We start from the raw sequence: 15571 nt of genomic DNA, 5'->3' as shown, positions 1-15571 counted from the left end.
TGCGTTTGTTAGTTAGTATTGTAATAGTGAACAATGTTATTCATATTTGTGTTGTAAAGGTCAGGGAGCTGTAGAGTGCAGGGCGCTGCGGTGCGCTGTAGAGTAGGTGCGCTGTAGAGTGCGGTACCGCTGTAGAGTGCGGTACCGCTGTAGAGTGTGGTGTAGAGTGCGCGGTGCTGCGGGGCGCTGTCGAGCGCAGGGCACTGTAGAGGGCAGGGCGCTGCGCAGCGCTGTAGAGTGCGGGGCGCTGCAGAGTGCGGGGTGCTGCAGGGCGCTGCAGAGTGCGGGGCACTGCGGGCGCTGTAGAGTGCGGGGCGCTGTAGAGTGCAGGGCGCTGTGCGGCGCTGTAGAGTGCGGGGAGTTGACAAATATGTAGTCACACGCTATAAATCTTTAAAAAGCCAGCTGCCCCTGAACAAGTAAGAACGAAACTGAAACTTACAAACTGAACAACCTAACGAACTGTGGAAGCGCATGAGTAAATCTGATTCTGCCGGGGCGCTGTAGAGTGGCGGGCGCTGTAGAGTGGCGGGCGCTGTAGAGTGCGGGGTGCTGTAGAGTGCGGGGTGCTGTAGAGTGCGGGGTGCTGTAGAGTGCGGGGTGCTGTAGAGTGCGGGGCGCTGCGGGGCGCTGTAGAGTGCGGGGCGCTGCGGGGCGCTGTAGAGTGCGGGGCGCTGTAGAGTGCGGGGCGCTGCGGGGCGCTGTAGAGTGCGGGCGCTGTAGAGTGCGGGCGCTGCGGGCGCTGTAGAGTGCGGGGCGCTGTAGAGTGAGGGCGTAGAGCGCGGGCGCTGTAGAGTGCGGGGCGCTGCGGGGCGCTGTAGAGTGCGGGGTGCTGCGGGCGCTGTAGAGTGCGGGGCGCTGCGGGGCGCTGTAGAGTGCGGGCGCTGTAGAGTGTGGGGCGCTGCGGGGTGCTGTAGAGTGCGGGGCGCTGCGGGGCGCTGTAGAGTGCGGGCGCTGCGGGGCGCTGTAGAGTGCGGGGCGCTGCGGGGAGCTGTAGAGTGCGGGGCGCTGCAGGGCGCTGTAGAGTGCGGGGCGCTGCAGGGCGCTGTAGAGTGTGGGGCGCTGCGGGGCGCTGTAGAGTGCAGGGCGCTGCGGGGCGCTGTAGAGTGCAGGGCGCTGCGGGACGCTGTAGAGTGCGGGCCGTTGTAGAGCGTGGGGCGCTGCGGGGCGCGCTGAAGAGTGCGGGGCGCTGCGGGGCGTTGTAGAGCGTGGGGTGCTGCGGGGCGCGGTGCGCTGTAGAGTGCGGGCAGTGCTTAATTTGTGCCGGTGCTTGCTGATGCTTAGCATCGGCACTTAATTATCAGGGCCGGGTCTACACGAGTTTAGTGCCCTTAATTTATTTTATAGTATTACGTGGCGCACAGAGTGAGTGCAGCACTGCTGTTCTACGTCATAAGTGTTGTGCTGTTGTTACTGTAGAGTTATGTTCATTAAGTACTGTCTGCTTCACGACTAAGTCACAGCACACGCTTTCCACTTACTTAGTATTTCAGTCTAATAATGATCAATCTCATTATCTCGACGACGTGTTGAAAGCAGAGGCTGCGGCTCAATGTGGCCTGCCCAGTGGGCGGGACACTGAGTTGGGCAGGGCTTTGGTGACGGTCTTCTGCGGGGGTTGGGGCTGTGCGCGGCAGCAGGCAGCGTGCGCAGATATTTTTTTAGAGTGAATGCGCTCGCATATGCTGCTTTGTCACCACGCCCCAGCATACCCGCACGGCCCTTCACCTCACCGAGTCATCATCGTGGACGGCCGCCCTCGCTCCCTCTGTCTAGTGATGTGGTTCCCAAACTGTGCGCCGCGGCACCCCGGTGCGCCGCCAAGATGTGCCTGGGGCGCCACGCGCACTTTGTGGGAAAGTGACGTTTTGTGGTGTGTTAGCTGTAAATTACGTGCCCCCTGCATATTCGTGTTCGTATACGCGGGTTGGACGTACGTGCTTTCACAGGTTCACAGGCGTTGTCCTAGAATCCATTTTACACGCAGCGCTGACCATTTCAGGTGCGTGCGTTGTTGCTGTCCAACGTGCCTCGTGGGAGCCTCTCGTCACATCTAAGGTTAGTTGTTACACTCAGTACTAGGTTTTGTGTTTTACTTTGTGTTTTACTTTAACTTCAAGTCGCTCCGTCACCGTGGCGCCCGCTTTTGTACTGTGACATTCATGTTTACAAAAAACGAGCAAAAGGACACAGTCATGGTCATGGATTCATTGTTCTCCACATGCGTAAAATTATTAATCAAACGCCAATGCCGATATTCGGCCCAACCTCCCTTTCACACTCGTATCACCAGCATTATTCCTACTGTAAAAATATTGCTGGTGATATGGGTGTAAAACGAAGGTTGGGCCGAACATTGACATGGCGTTTAATTAATAATTTTACTGAAACAAGGCGGGCTGCACGGAGTGCGTGTTAAAGTTTAACTCGCGCTCGTTGGTCATTTGGGCGCATTTAGTTTAAAAAAGTAACTTGCTGTTTCTGAATCATCTGCTACTAAATAAATAAATACATTGGAATACTCGTATTTAAGTAGGAATTGCACCTAAAGTTTGTGTGGTATCTATCAGATTAATTCACGCAGTCATCTGTGAAGCATTAGCGTTAGCAAAATGATGCCCCCCAACCCCCATGCATGATGGGAATGAATCTGTGATTGCTGAACTTCCGGATGTATTCTGTCTGACTTTAGAGCGCTCTTCCTTGCTGATCCTACTGGGAGTGGATGATGGAGTGGGTGGATCACGAGCCGAAAGATTTATTGGGCTTGGCTTTCATGGCTGCTAAACAAGACATTGCTGCTCATGGAAGGCCTCCGAAGTTGTCGATGTGGAGTCAAAGGGTGGACTGGTGCACCCAACAGGAGAAGCTGGTATATGAGGCATGTGACTACCCTTCTGAGCATGCAGAGGCTTAGAGTTAATAAGAACTTGCATGATACATTATCCAGACTTCCAAATGGGTATTAGTTCCCTCCGATGTGGATATACATCCAACTTGAATCCAATATCAAGATCTTCAGTTGCCCCTAACAAGGATGCCTGCTCATAAATCACAAACTATATTTGGTCATCAAAGGCGTTCACATCAATTGCAGTGAATGTTGCAACAAAAGAGCTCACTGTGTGCGAAATCCTCACAATTAAAGAAATCTCATATTGTTGAGGGGCAATATTTTATAGCAAAAGTTCGGATAGATCTAAAAAAAAGTAATGTTAGTTGATGTGTACAGCCTTTATTCAAAGAGTTATGAAACAAGAATAGTAATAATATACAAACCTCACTATATGATGAAAAAAACAATTAGGTTAAAATTGTAGATCCTAGTTAATTTTGTCAGGTGATTTACTGCTCTGAAGAAAAGATGTACCAACATGCTTCCACCAATTAAAAGCTGAGCCCAAAATAATGGGAACACTAACACAGCAGGTAGCAGCACATGAAAGTGTACAGTGAGTAAGGTTATGGGAAATGCTAGAGTGCAGTGAGAGTTATGGAAATGTATCAGTGGACAGAGACAAGGAAATGCTACAGTGGGCATGGAGTCCTGGAAATGCTCGAGTGTGGGGGAGTCCGGAAATGTGGCAGTGTAGAGAGAATCATGGAAATACTGGAATGTGGTGTGAGTCAGGGAAGTTCTGGAGAGTAGGGAGAGTTTTGGAAATACTGGCGAGTCCCAGAAACGCTGGCGTGTTAGGAAAGTCAGAGAAATGCTGGACTATATCGCGAGTCAAGGAAATGCAGTGTACCAAAAAGTAGGGAGTTTTAATTTTCCAGGTTTCTGAGGAAACTCGTGCACACAAGCTGGAAAATTAAAATACTATATATGTGGAATGGCATGGCATGCTGTTGCATGGGATCAGCACATGCAGGGCTCTCTTGCTTAGCTTTGGCATGCTGTTGCCAACATTTATAAAATGCAGTCTAACAATGTAATGAGCTCCATTATTGCATCTCAATTACTTTAGGAAGCCGACTGTAAGTACTCCGAGGACGTGCATACCCCCCCCACCCCGCAGGGCCCACCGGTAAAAAATATCAGTGGGGAGCCACGGCCAACTGCCAATTAGGTCAAGGGAGCCACGGGTCAAAAAAGTTTGGGAACCACTGGTCTAGTGAGAAGTGAGCGCGATCTGAACGACGTTGGTGGTTATACCAAAGTTACAACCAGTCAGGCAGCACAGCTTCAGGTGAGGCAAGGCCTGGTGGTAGGCCTAATCATCAGTTAAAAATAAATAAAAGGTACGCAGCAGCACGTACCAGTGAGGGCGAGGCTGCGGCCCTGCCCTGATCAGTTAATGAAGCTGCGCAGCAGTCTGCCTAACAGAGTCGAGTAATGATTGTAATCCCGAGTGAGTGAGAGTCCGACTGTTTAATGTATTTTTCGATTCGACTGATAATAATATGTTGATTGAGTGTGGCGTGCCTGTGGGTGATTATGATTATATGTTGATGACGATGGTGTGGCCCGGACGCCCGGTGGCCACGGGCCCTTAGTTTGATGTTGAGGTTGGATTCTGTTTTGGTTTCGGTTTTACAAGTCTGTGGGTGACGGTGACCTAACCACAAGACCGAAGGCTGATTGTATGATGCCAATTTAGGACCATATTCCACATATTACCCATTATGTATTTTTAAATTATTATTTTGGGGTAGTTACCTAACTTTATTCTTCAAATTGCACTTAACAATTGGCACTGGTGGTTGTAATTAGACTATATAAGTAGTTTACCTTTCTTTTATGAATAAACATTTGATAAAAAATAATGTAAATCTGAGATGACACTGGCAGTCGCAAGTTAAGCGCTGTGAGCTCCGAGCCACCTACCTCGAATCCCTCTTCATCCTTTATGGTAAATAACGTGCATGCATCACCCTGCCATTCAGGACCCCTAAAGAAAAGGGGGCGTTGCTGATCCGGAGGGGGCCCAGACTTGGGTGTGCAGTGCCCTGAGGGTGGACCGAGTGCAGTAGGACTGGAAGGTTGCCCAGGTCCTGCTGGTGAGAGGGAGGAGCTCAGCTGCCCTGGACATGCGTCGTGCTGTGCGGCCTCCGAGGCGTCGCACTCTGACCAGCCTGCAGGTATTGCACACATGAGGAGGGAGCTGTCAGTGCGCAATTACACATGTGGACATGTCTAGACATGGCCACTAAATCGAAATACTCAAAAGATTTCCATGAGTACGCCTGGAACCCTGCAACAGTTGTCCAAACGTTCCAGGGAAAATGCATGTGAATTCCCAAAAATCGATAATTTGCACCCATGTGCAGCTGTAAAGTGCGGGGCGCTGTAGGGTGCGGGGCGCTGTAGGGTGCGGGGCGCTGTAGGGTGCGGGGCGCTGTAGGGTGCGGGGCGCTGCAGGGTGCGGGGCGCTGCAGAGTGCGGGGCGCTGCAGAGTGCGGGCACTGCAGAGTGCGGGGCGTTGCAGAGTGCAGCGTGCTGTGTACTGTAGAGTTGTGTGCTATAGAGTGCAGAGTGCTGTGTGGCAAGTGCTGGGCACTATTAAGTACGGGGCGCTGTAGAGTGCGGGCCCTGCAGAGTGCAGGGCGCTGCAGAGTGCGGGGCGCTGCAGAGTGCGGGGCGCTGGGGAGCTGTAGAGTGCGGGGCACTGGGGAGCTGTAGAGTGCAGGGCACTGTGGGGAGCTGTAGGGTGCTGTAGGGCCCTTTAGAGTGCGGGGTGCTGTAGAGTGCGGTGCGCTGTAGAGTGCGGTGCGCTGTAGAGTGCGGTGTAGAGTGCGGGGCGCTGCGGTGCGCTGTAAAATGCGGGGCGCTGCGGTGCGCTGTAGAAAGTGGGGCGCTGAACAGTGCGGTGCGCTGTACAGTGCGGTGCGCTGTACAGTGCGGTGCGCTGTACAGTGCGGGGCGCTGTACAGTGCGGGGCGCTGTAGAGCGCTGTAGAGTGTGGGGTGCTGTAGAGCGCGGGGCGCTGCAGTGCGCTGTAGAGTGCGGTGCGCTGTAGAGCGCCATAGAGTGCGGGGCGCTGTAGAGTATGAGGCGCTGCGGTGCGCTGTAGAGTGCGGGGCGCTGTAGAGTGCGGTGTAGAGTGCGGGGCGCTGTAGAGTGCAGGGCGCTGTAGAGTGCGGGGCGCTGCGGTGCGCTGTAGAGTGCGGGGCGCTGTAGAGTGCAGGGCACTGCGGGGTGCTGTAGAGTGCGGGGCGCTGTCGAGCGCTGTAGAGTGCAGGGCACTGCGGGGCGCTGTCGAGTGCGGGGCGCTGAGAGCGCGGTGCGCTGCAGACCGTGGTGCCCTGTACAGCGCGGGGCGCTGCAGAGCGCGGGGCGCTGTCGAGCGCGGGTCGCTGTGGTGCGCTGTAGAGTGCGGGTCGCTGTGGTGCGCTGTAGAGTGCGGGCGCTGTGGTTCGCGGGGCGCTGTAGAGTGCAGGGCGCTGCGGTGCGCTGTAGAGTGCGGGGCGCTGTAGAGTGCGGGGCGCTGTAGAGTGCGGTGCACTGTAGAGCGCGTGGCGCTGCGGGACGCTGTAGAGTGCGGGCGCTGTAGAGTGCATGGCGCTGCGGGGCGCTGAAAACGCGGTGCGCTGTAGAGCGTGGTTCTCTGTAGAGCGCGGGGCGCTGTAGAGTGCGGGGCCCTGTAGAGCGGTGTAGAGTGTGGGGCGCTGTAGAGTGCGGGGCACTGCGGGGCGCTGTAGAGTGCGGGGCACTGCGGTGCGCTGTAGAGCGCGGTGCGCTGTAGAGCGCGGTTTGCTGTAGAGTGCGGGGCGCTGTAGAGTGCAGGGCGCTGTAGAGCTCGCTGTACAGTGCGGTGGAGTGCGTGGCGCTGTAGAGTGCAGGGCGCGGCGGGGCGCTGTAGAGTGCAGGGCACTGTAGAGCGCGTGGCGCTGTAGATCGTGTGGCGCTGCGGGACGCTGTAGAGTGCGGGGCGCTGCGGTGCGCTGTCGAGCGCGGGGCGCTGTAGAGTGCATGGCGCTGCGGGGCGCTGAAAACGCGGTGCGCTGTAGAGCGTGGTTCTCTGTAGAGCGCGGGGAGCTGTAGAGTGCGGGGCCCTGTAGAGCGCTGTAGAGTGCGGGGCGCTGTAGAGTGCGGGGCGCTGTAGAGTGCGGGGCACTGCGGTGCGCTGTAGAGCGCGGTTCGCTGTAGAGCGCGTTGCGCTGTAGAGTGCGGGGCGCTGTAGAGTGCGGGGCGCTGTAGAGCACGCTGTACAGTGCGGTGCGCTGTAGAGTGCGTGGCGCTGTAGAGTGCATGGCGTGGCGGGGCGCTGTAGAGTGCGGGGCGCTGTAGAGTGCGGGGCGCTGTAGAGTTCGGGGCGTGGCGCTGCGGTGCGCTGTAGAGTGCGGTGCGCTGTAGAGTGCGGGGCGCTGTAGAGTGCGGGGCGCTGTGGGGCGCTGTCGAACGTGGGGTGCTGAGAGCGCGGGCGCTGTAGAGTGCGGGGCACTGCGGGGCGCTGTAGAGTGCGGGGCGCTGTAAGTGCGGGGCGCTGAGAGTGCGGGGCGCTGTAGAGTGCGGGCGCTGTAGAGTGCGGGGCGCTGTAGAGTGCGGGGCGCTGTAGAGTGCGGGGCGCTGTAGAGTGCGGGGCGCTGTAGAGTGCGGGGCGCTGTAGAGTGCGGGGCACTGCGGTGCGCTGTAGAGCGCGGTGCGCTGTAGAGTGCGGGGCGCTGTAGAGTGCGGGGCGCTGTAGAGCTGGCTGTACAGTGCGGTGCGCTGTGGAGTGCGTGGCGCTGTAGAGTGCAGGGCGCGGCGGGGCGCTGTAGAGTGCAGGGCACTGTAGAGCGTGTGGCGCTGTAGATCGTGTGGCGCTGCGGGACGCTGTAGAGTGCGGGGCGCTGCGGTGCGCTGTCGAGCGCGGGGCGCTGTAGAGTGCATGGCGCTGCGGGGCGCTGAAAATGCGGTGCGCTGTAGAGCGTGGTTCTCTGTAGAGCGCGGGGAGCTGTAGAGTGCGGGGCCCTGTAGAGCGCTGTAGAGTGCGGGGCGCTGTAGAGTGCGGGGCGCTGCGGTGCGCTGTAGAGCGCGGTTCGCTGTAGAGCGCGTTGCGCTGTAGAGTGCGGGGCGCTGTAGAGTGCGGTGCGCTGTAGAGCGCGGTTCGCTGTAGAGCGCGTTGCGCTGTAGAGTGCGGGGCGCTGTAGAGTGCGGGGCGCTGTAGAGTGCGGGGCGCTGTAGAGCGCGCTGTACAGTGCGGTGCGCTGTAGAGTGCGTGGCGCTGTAGAGTGCATGGCGCGGCGGGGCGCTGTAGAGTGCGGGCGCTGTAGAGTGCGGGGCACTGTAGAGCGCGTGGCGCTGTAGATCGTGTGGCGCTGCGGGACGCTGTAGAGTGCGGGGCGCTGCGGTGCGCTGTCGAGCGCGGGGCGCTGTAGATCGTGTGGCGCTGCGGGACGCTGTAGAGTGCGGGGCGCTGCGGTGCGCTGTCGAGCGCGGGGCGCTGTAGAGTGCATGGCGCTGCGGGGTGCTGAAAACGCGGTGCGCTGTAGAGCGTGGTTCTCTGTAGAGCACGGGGAGCTGTAGAGTGCGGGGCCCTGTAGAGCGCTGTAGAGTGCGGGGCGCTGTAGAGTGCGGGGCGCTGTAGAGTGTGGGGCGCTGCGGTGCGCTGTAGAGCGCGGTTCGCTGTAGAGCGCGTTGCGCTGTAGAGTGCGGGGCGCTGTAGAGCGCGCTGTACAGTGCGGTGCGCTGTAGAGTGCGTGGCGCTGTAGAGTGCATGGCGCGGCGGGGCGCTGTAGAGTGCGGGGCGCTGTAGAGTGCGGGACGCTGTAGAGTGCGGGGCGTGGCGCTGCGGTGCGCTGTAGAGTGCGGTGCGCTGTAGAGTGCGGGGCGCTGTAGAGTGCGGGGCGCTGTGGGGCGCTGTCGAGCGTGGGGTGCTGAGAGCGCGGGCGCTGTAGAGTGCGGGGCACTGCGGGGCGCTGTAGAGTGCGGGGCGCTGTAGAGTGCGGGGCGCTGTAGAGCGCGCTGTACAGTGCGGTGCGCTGTAGAGTGCGTGGCGCTGTAGAGTGCATGGCGCTGTAGAGTGCATGGCGCGGCGGGGCGCTGTAGAGTGCGGGGCGCTGTAGAGTGCGGGGCGTGGCGCTGCGGTGCGCTGTAGAGTGCGGGGCGCTGTAGAGTGCGGGGCGCTGTAGAGTGCGGGGCGCTGTGGGGCGCTGTCGAGCGTGGGGTGCTGAGAGCGCGGGCGCTGTAGAGTGCGGGGCACTGCGGGGCGCTGTAGAGTGCGGGGCGCTGTAAGTGCGGGGCGCTGAGAGTGCGGGTGTTGTAGAGTGCGGGCGCTGTAGAGTGCGGGGCGCTGTAGAGTGCGGGGCGCTGTAGAGTGCGGGGCGCTGTAGAGTGCGGGGCGCTGTAGAGTGCGGGGCACTGCGGTGCGCTGTAGAGCGCGGTTTGCTGTAGAGTGCGGGGCGCTGTAGAGTGCAGGGCGCTGTAGAGCTCGCTGTACAGTGCGGTGCGCTGTGGAGTGCGTGGCGCTGTAGAGTGCAGGGCGCGGCGGGGCGCTGTAGAGTGCAGGGCACTGTAGAGCGCGTGGCGCTGTAGATCGTGTGGCGCTGCGGGACGCTGTAGAGTGCGGGGCGCTGCGGTGCGCTGTCGAGCGCGGGGCGCTGTAGAGTGCATGGCGCTGCGGGGCGCTGAAAACGCGGTGCGCTGTAGAGCGTGGTTCTCTGTAGAGCGCGGGGAGCTGTAGAGTGCGGGGCCCTGTAGAGCGCTGTAGAGTGCGGGGCGCTGTAGAGTGCGGGGCGCTGTAGAGTGCGGTGCGCTGTAGAGCGCGGTTCGCTGTAGAGCGCGTTGCGCTGTAGAGTGCGGGGCGCTGTAGAGTGCGGGGCGCTGTAGAGCGCGCTGTACAGTGCGGTGCGCTGTAGAGTGCGTGGCGCTGTAGAGTGCATGGCGCGGCGGGGCGCTGTAGAGTGCGGGCGCTGTAGAGTGCGGGGCGCTGTAGAGTGCGGGGCGCTGTAGAGTGCGCTGTAGAGTGCGGGGCGCTGTAGAGTGCGGGGCGCTGTGGGGCGCTGTCGAGCGTGGGGTGCTGAGAGCGCGGGCGCTGTAGAGTGCGGGGCACTGCGGGGCGCTGTAGAGTGCGGGGCGCTGTAAGTGCGGGGCACTGAGAGTGCGGGTGTTGTAGAGTGCGGGCGCTGTAGAGTGCGGGGCGCTGTAGAGTGCGGGGCGCTGTAGAGTGCGGGGCGCTATAGAGCGCGGGGCGCTGTGAGTGCAGGGCTATGTGTTTTTAAAGGGATAGGAGCGTTTAAAAACATAATATTACGTGCATAGTGCTCAGCAGAAAACCATGGCGCCAAAAAAATAATGAAAAGCCAGCTTCATAAATAATGAGCATGTTCATTATGAGGCAGCCTGCAAATAATAATTTAAAGCCTGCTATGGAAATAATGCTAACAGCGAGCATGTTATTCACAAGCCAGATTTACAGATAATGGTCACAGCAAGCGTGTTCATTCAAAGCCAGACTCGGGAAAACGAAACTAATGAAAAGCGAAACTGACACTGCACACACAGCAAGCAGTGCGCTCCGAGGTGAAATCTGACAATGAACAGGCGCACGTCTGGCTGCTGTCCACATTCCCAAATACGGGTAACATTAGGCCTGAAGCAGACACCATCAATGCTCACGCATTGAGGGTAGGTCTGCTCGACCTAAAAAAAAAGTGCATGTACTTTAAAAAAAAAAAAACTTTTCCTGGGCAAATGAAGTCAAAGTGTGCACCTAACATCAATGTGGCACAGCCACGGCTTTTATGAGTGTAAAGAAAAAAAAATCTCTTGATTTGGCTGAAATGTAGTAAATACTTTCTGAACGAAAAGTCTGGAGCATCACCATGCTCCAGGGAAAAAAACGTACAATTCAACAGCACACAGACCTTGTGTTCACCAAAGCATGTTAAAGATTGTGTGGTCAAATTTGTGGTTTTCAATGAAAACGCAAGTTCATGTCACAAGATGTCATTTGTTCAAAAGGCATGAGATAGGTTGATGGGATCCAAATTCACAGTAACCCTTCCAAACAGATGCAAGACACATGATGTGTCATGATACAAATGGCTGGGGGAAAGGAAATCCCACCAAACCAGTCTTGCAGTGTGTACTGGAACACCTTTTATATTGTACAAGCTATTCTTTCGAAAGCAGGTGAGAGGATTAATCCGCTTTTGGGACACAGACAGTAAATGCAAAAGACACTATTTTACAACTGGATTTTTTTGCAACCTGAAGAATATCCAAATTAACGGAGGTGACAGTCTAGGTGAGTGAAAGCTAGCTCTTTAGCAGCTGTGTTGTCAAGCCAGATCATAAAATGGCTATTTGCCACAGTGCCTTTAGGTTTTCAGGCGTTATGAGCACTTACTGCATTTGGCAATGTGGATGACCCCAGCACTGAAGTGGGAGCCCTGCCTAGCTGATAGATTTACTCAGTACCACATCGTGTTTTCAAGCACCCTTACTTACATCAAAGCAAATATTCTTACAAATAAAGTAAAACGTCTCCTTTGAGACAGTGTTGCCTTTGCCCTACATACATGCCAAGTGTTTGCGCAAACGTATCCCAATGGCCTCACAGCAGATGTGCATCACATTGATGTGCTCCAGACAGAAAAAGTAGGGATGCAGATCTGCTGGTGCAAACTGTGTGCGACACTTCACATATGTTTTAAAGCAAGAGCGCTGTTACAACGGCTTACCAAGCTGAAGAGACAGAAAAGAGGAAATTCTGCTAGAAAATCAAAAAAGAGCAGATTGCCCACAGCACAAAATCGCTGTCAGCGAAGGTGGTTCTCGTGTACACAGATAGGAAGGCAAAAAGGGAAGTGATGAGAGTGAATACTTAGCTAAGGGAAGGAAAAGTGGTCACATGTGCCTAGTCACATGGCTGCTATTGGCAAGATCAAATTTGGTGTACCATGAAAAAGTGTGCGGGCACACACATGCATACGCGTATGTGATAAAAACTAAAAATTAAGAAACACATTAAACTCATAAGAACAGGGCCGGACTGACTACTGGGCGTTTTGGAATGCCACCGAGCTGGGGGCTGATTTCACTGCGGTGGGGGCTGATTTCATTGATGGAGACCTGCATGTGCTTTGAAATAAACAAAGCAACACGAATTTCGTTTAGCACACGCAGGTCCCCATCAACGAAATCAGCCCCCAGCTCAGGAGCATTCCAAAACGCCTGGTAGCCAGTCCGGCCCTGCATACGAACATAAGCATTTCAGAAAGTAGTTAATTAACTTACAGTTCATAATTAAGTTTCCTTGACAGACTTTCTCGAATTCCTTTCATCTGCTGTTGCAGTAGATCATTCTCCCTTGCCAGTTCTCTATAGTCACCTAGAGGAGAGAATAGTTTACAACCAAATAATGTATGCTTACATGTTGCATTACAAATGAAAAAATAACAGTACCATAAGAAACACAGTGGCAGGTTTCACAGAAGTTTCACTTGGCTACCTCTACGGAAAATCAAGCAAAATTAATTAAATATACTGCATCTACCACCATATCGTCAGAGGCACTGGGCAGCAGGTTCTGGGAGGTAACTACATTTGTGAAATGCTTGAAGGAAAGTTGCTTCTGAGTAGGAGGGAGTACAACTCGTTGTATTTGCCAGTGGGACTCACTTTCATTTTGTTAGATACTTAAATTAGTCACATACGATTATTTTAGTACAGAATGCCATAAACAAATTAAAACTGTTACAGGCACAATATATAATATTTCCAATTCTCTCAAGTTCAGTTTAAGTAGAAAAGATAATTAATCTACTGCTAAACAAACAATGACCAAGCTAATAGGCCAATCAAGTAATGCTTGTTTTCCAGCGCAGACTGCCGCCATGTTTGAGCATACAGGCGAAACGATTTTACTAAATATATTATTTTTAATTTACCATTCTGAATTGTCCTTACACCATCTTGGAACGGCAAATTATAAATAAAGTATTTGCAAATGGTGCTTAAATGCGGACATGCCAGAAACCTGGGCAGCAGTGTGTGGAGCTACCAAGCCCTGGTGGGGGGGTGGGAGGAGGTTAGGGTAAAGTTGATGTCAATAAAGCAGAGGGGACACTGAGAAGCGAGTGAGGAAAACCTTGGATTCTGTGAAGTGCGGAAAGAAAATGTTTTAAAAAGCCCACTCACATAAGCTGCGGAAGGATTAATCTCATCCAATCAAAAGCAATGTCAAGAAGTGATGCTCCAGGGGCGGAACAAAGGAGAATAGCAAGGAAAGGCACCAAATAAGGAGTTGGGGAACTCAGAAAGACAATAAAGTAGTACATTTGTGAGCAAGTGGTTGACAAAAAGTCCTCTCAATGACTTGCATTGTAGACAATATGTCTTCAAAAACAGATAGCTAAAGCTGCCTATTGTAGATAAGACCTCAAAAGGTAAAAAAGAAGCAGCTATATTTATGACAATTCCATAATCTCTAGTCTAAGTGATACGGTTACCATACAGTTTTATTCCTAGTTTTCCTTTTCTCCTTGATCCCATTCAGGATTTCATAACATTCATGGGCAGCTAATATGGTGCCGCCACAAAGCAACAGGAGGTTGACCCATTATTTATTCAAATATGCAAATAAAGTACATAACATCCATAGGACACATTCTGCATAAGGTTGGTTCAGTGGCTTCTCAGCCTTTAACACATTTGTTATATTAGAAACCGCATCTACGTTGGAGGTAGGTAATGGACCAGCTCCCTTGAAGCATTTAATCCCTTTGTTTTAATTTTTGGAATTAACAGTTCTTCGCAAATTTCTCCACAGCAGATGCAAAACAGTAAAAGATGGACAATGTCCTCTTTCACAACCAATCCTCAAGGGCAAGCATCCAACAATTTTGGTTCATCCCTCCGCCATCTTTCCAGGTATTTTATGTCTAGAAACAAGTCACAGCCCAGTAATTAAGAACATATCTTCGTCATTCAAGATTATTTTTACAAGGAGTTATCTTCTGCCAGTAGTACAGAGCCACCTTTTTTTCAAATGTGCAACTTGCATACAGTTACAATAACATCTTTACAGGTTTAAAATAAAGATTTCCTAATGTAACTGATTCAAGGTAGAAGCTTTCGCTTTGATGGGTTACACATTTCTTTGATTAACCTGAATGTTAAGTAAGTCTCCAGTTTGGTTCAAATTTCAAACCAGGACAGCAATGGTTTTATTGTAAGAGGTACACTAAGAATTCAAGCACTGATGGGTCTTACTGCCCGATATCCTGCCCATAGCTTTCATTAGCAACTGAGTTTCTCTATAAATCTTCAACATAGCCTCTACAAACGAGCTTTACGATTACTAAAACAGCACAGTTTTTATTAATTATTTCCAGGGGCCTAACACCATTGCTCTAGACTTGGTAACAATCATTTATAGATTTTATTGAATTACATAGTTCTCGGGGTTAGAAGTGTGGCTCAGGGGTTAGAGGCGGCAGACCTGGAGCTTGAGTTAGGCCCGGGACCAGGGTTCAATTCCCCGCCTCGGCGGGTCTTGGGCTCAAAATTCCACGGACTCGTTAATTCTCGCTCCAGTGCCTTCTCGACTCACGGGTTCACACTCTGCGACTCTGGGCAATAGCTTGCTTAATCTCCACAACGGCCCCTCGCGGCGGGATGCCTGGCTTTCACCCTGTGGACACCCTGCCGGGGCCTCTCACAGGGGAATACCAGGACGGGTTCCCTAAGCAAGCGCCAGGATGCCCTTTGGATGACAGGTTGCGCTATATAAGTACACCTACATTTACATTTAAATAAGTATTTTTAAAAGAATTATCAGTCTTCGCTATCGCAGCTTCATCATATGTGAATAGTAACAGCAAAATCCAGGTTTTCCATATTTTAAAACATCTGGTTCTGTCGTAGCCAAAACTTAACAGCACAGGTTTGTACATAGGATAAACAGAAGGGAAGTTAGAGGGGTGCTCCATGGGTGTGTACTGTCTATCTCACAAATGCCTTCAATTCTCCTCCATTGCCGCCACTTAACACAGGGCAAGGCTTCATCACACAGGAATATTAGGGGTTTAATATATCAGTTTAGATTCCGAATGAGTTCATGGTAGTCCACAAATATTTGCTATTGTGGGCATTAAAGGCTATCTGCATATACATTATAGTAGTACATATGTCTCCATTAACATACTGGTAAGATAAGTGAAATGAATGAAATGAAATGAATGAAATGAAATGAAATGAAAAAGAATTTCTAAAGCGCATGGCTGCCCTTGAGCGTCCCAGCGCTACGTGTACACACAGACAGACCTCCTCTGAACCGCATCCCGAGATGTTAGTCATTCTGGGGGAAAAGGAACGTTTTCAAAGATTTTCGGAATCTGGTCAAGTTAGGTTCTTTCCTCATTGATGTTGGGAGGGAGTTCCATAGCTGGCCCGCATTTATTGAGAAGCGGCGTCCTCCGGCCCTTGCTCTTTTTGCTCTCGGGATAGCTACCAGGTTTTCCTCGCCAGAGCGGAGCGTTCGTGATGATTTGTAAGGGCGGATCAGATCTCTGAGGATCGGAGGGCCTGTGCCTTGGAGGACTCTGAACACTGTACAGAGCGCTTTGAATTTCACTCTCGCTCTTATGGGCAGCCAATGGAGTATAGATTCAATGACTGGTATGTGGTGGTATTCCTGATGCT

General features: G+C 53.3%; 1 protein-coding gene across 1 annotated transcript in view; it reads right to left on the bottom strand.

The window, feature by feature from the left end:
- The window catches only part of GOLM1 (golgi membrane protein 1), a 213575-nt gene that overhangs the window by 171011 nt on the left and 26993 nt on the right, over window positions 1–15571 (bottom strand). The window contains exon 3 of the mRNA XM_086963599.1: window positions 12164–12257. Within this exon, the coding sequence (XP_086819725.1) occupies window positions 12164–12257 (94 nt within the window). The remainder of the gene's footprint in view (window positions 1–12163; window positions 12258–15571) is intronic.

The sequence above is a fragment of the Lissotriton vulgaris genome, chromosome 3_1 (genome assembly GCF_964263255.1).
Source record: "Lissotriton vulgaris chromosome 3_1, aLisVul1.2, whole genome shotgun sequence".
Lineage (NCBI taxonomy): Eukaryota > Metazoa > Chordata > Amphibia > Caudata > Salamandridae > Lissotriton > Lissotriton vulgaris.
Note: the sequence above shows the minus strand (reverse complement) of the source record. Positions and strands in the feature narration are given on the sequence as shown.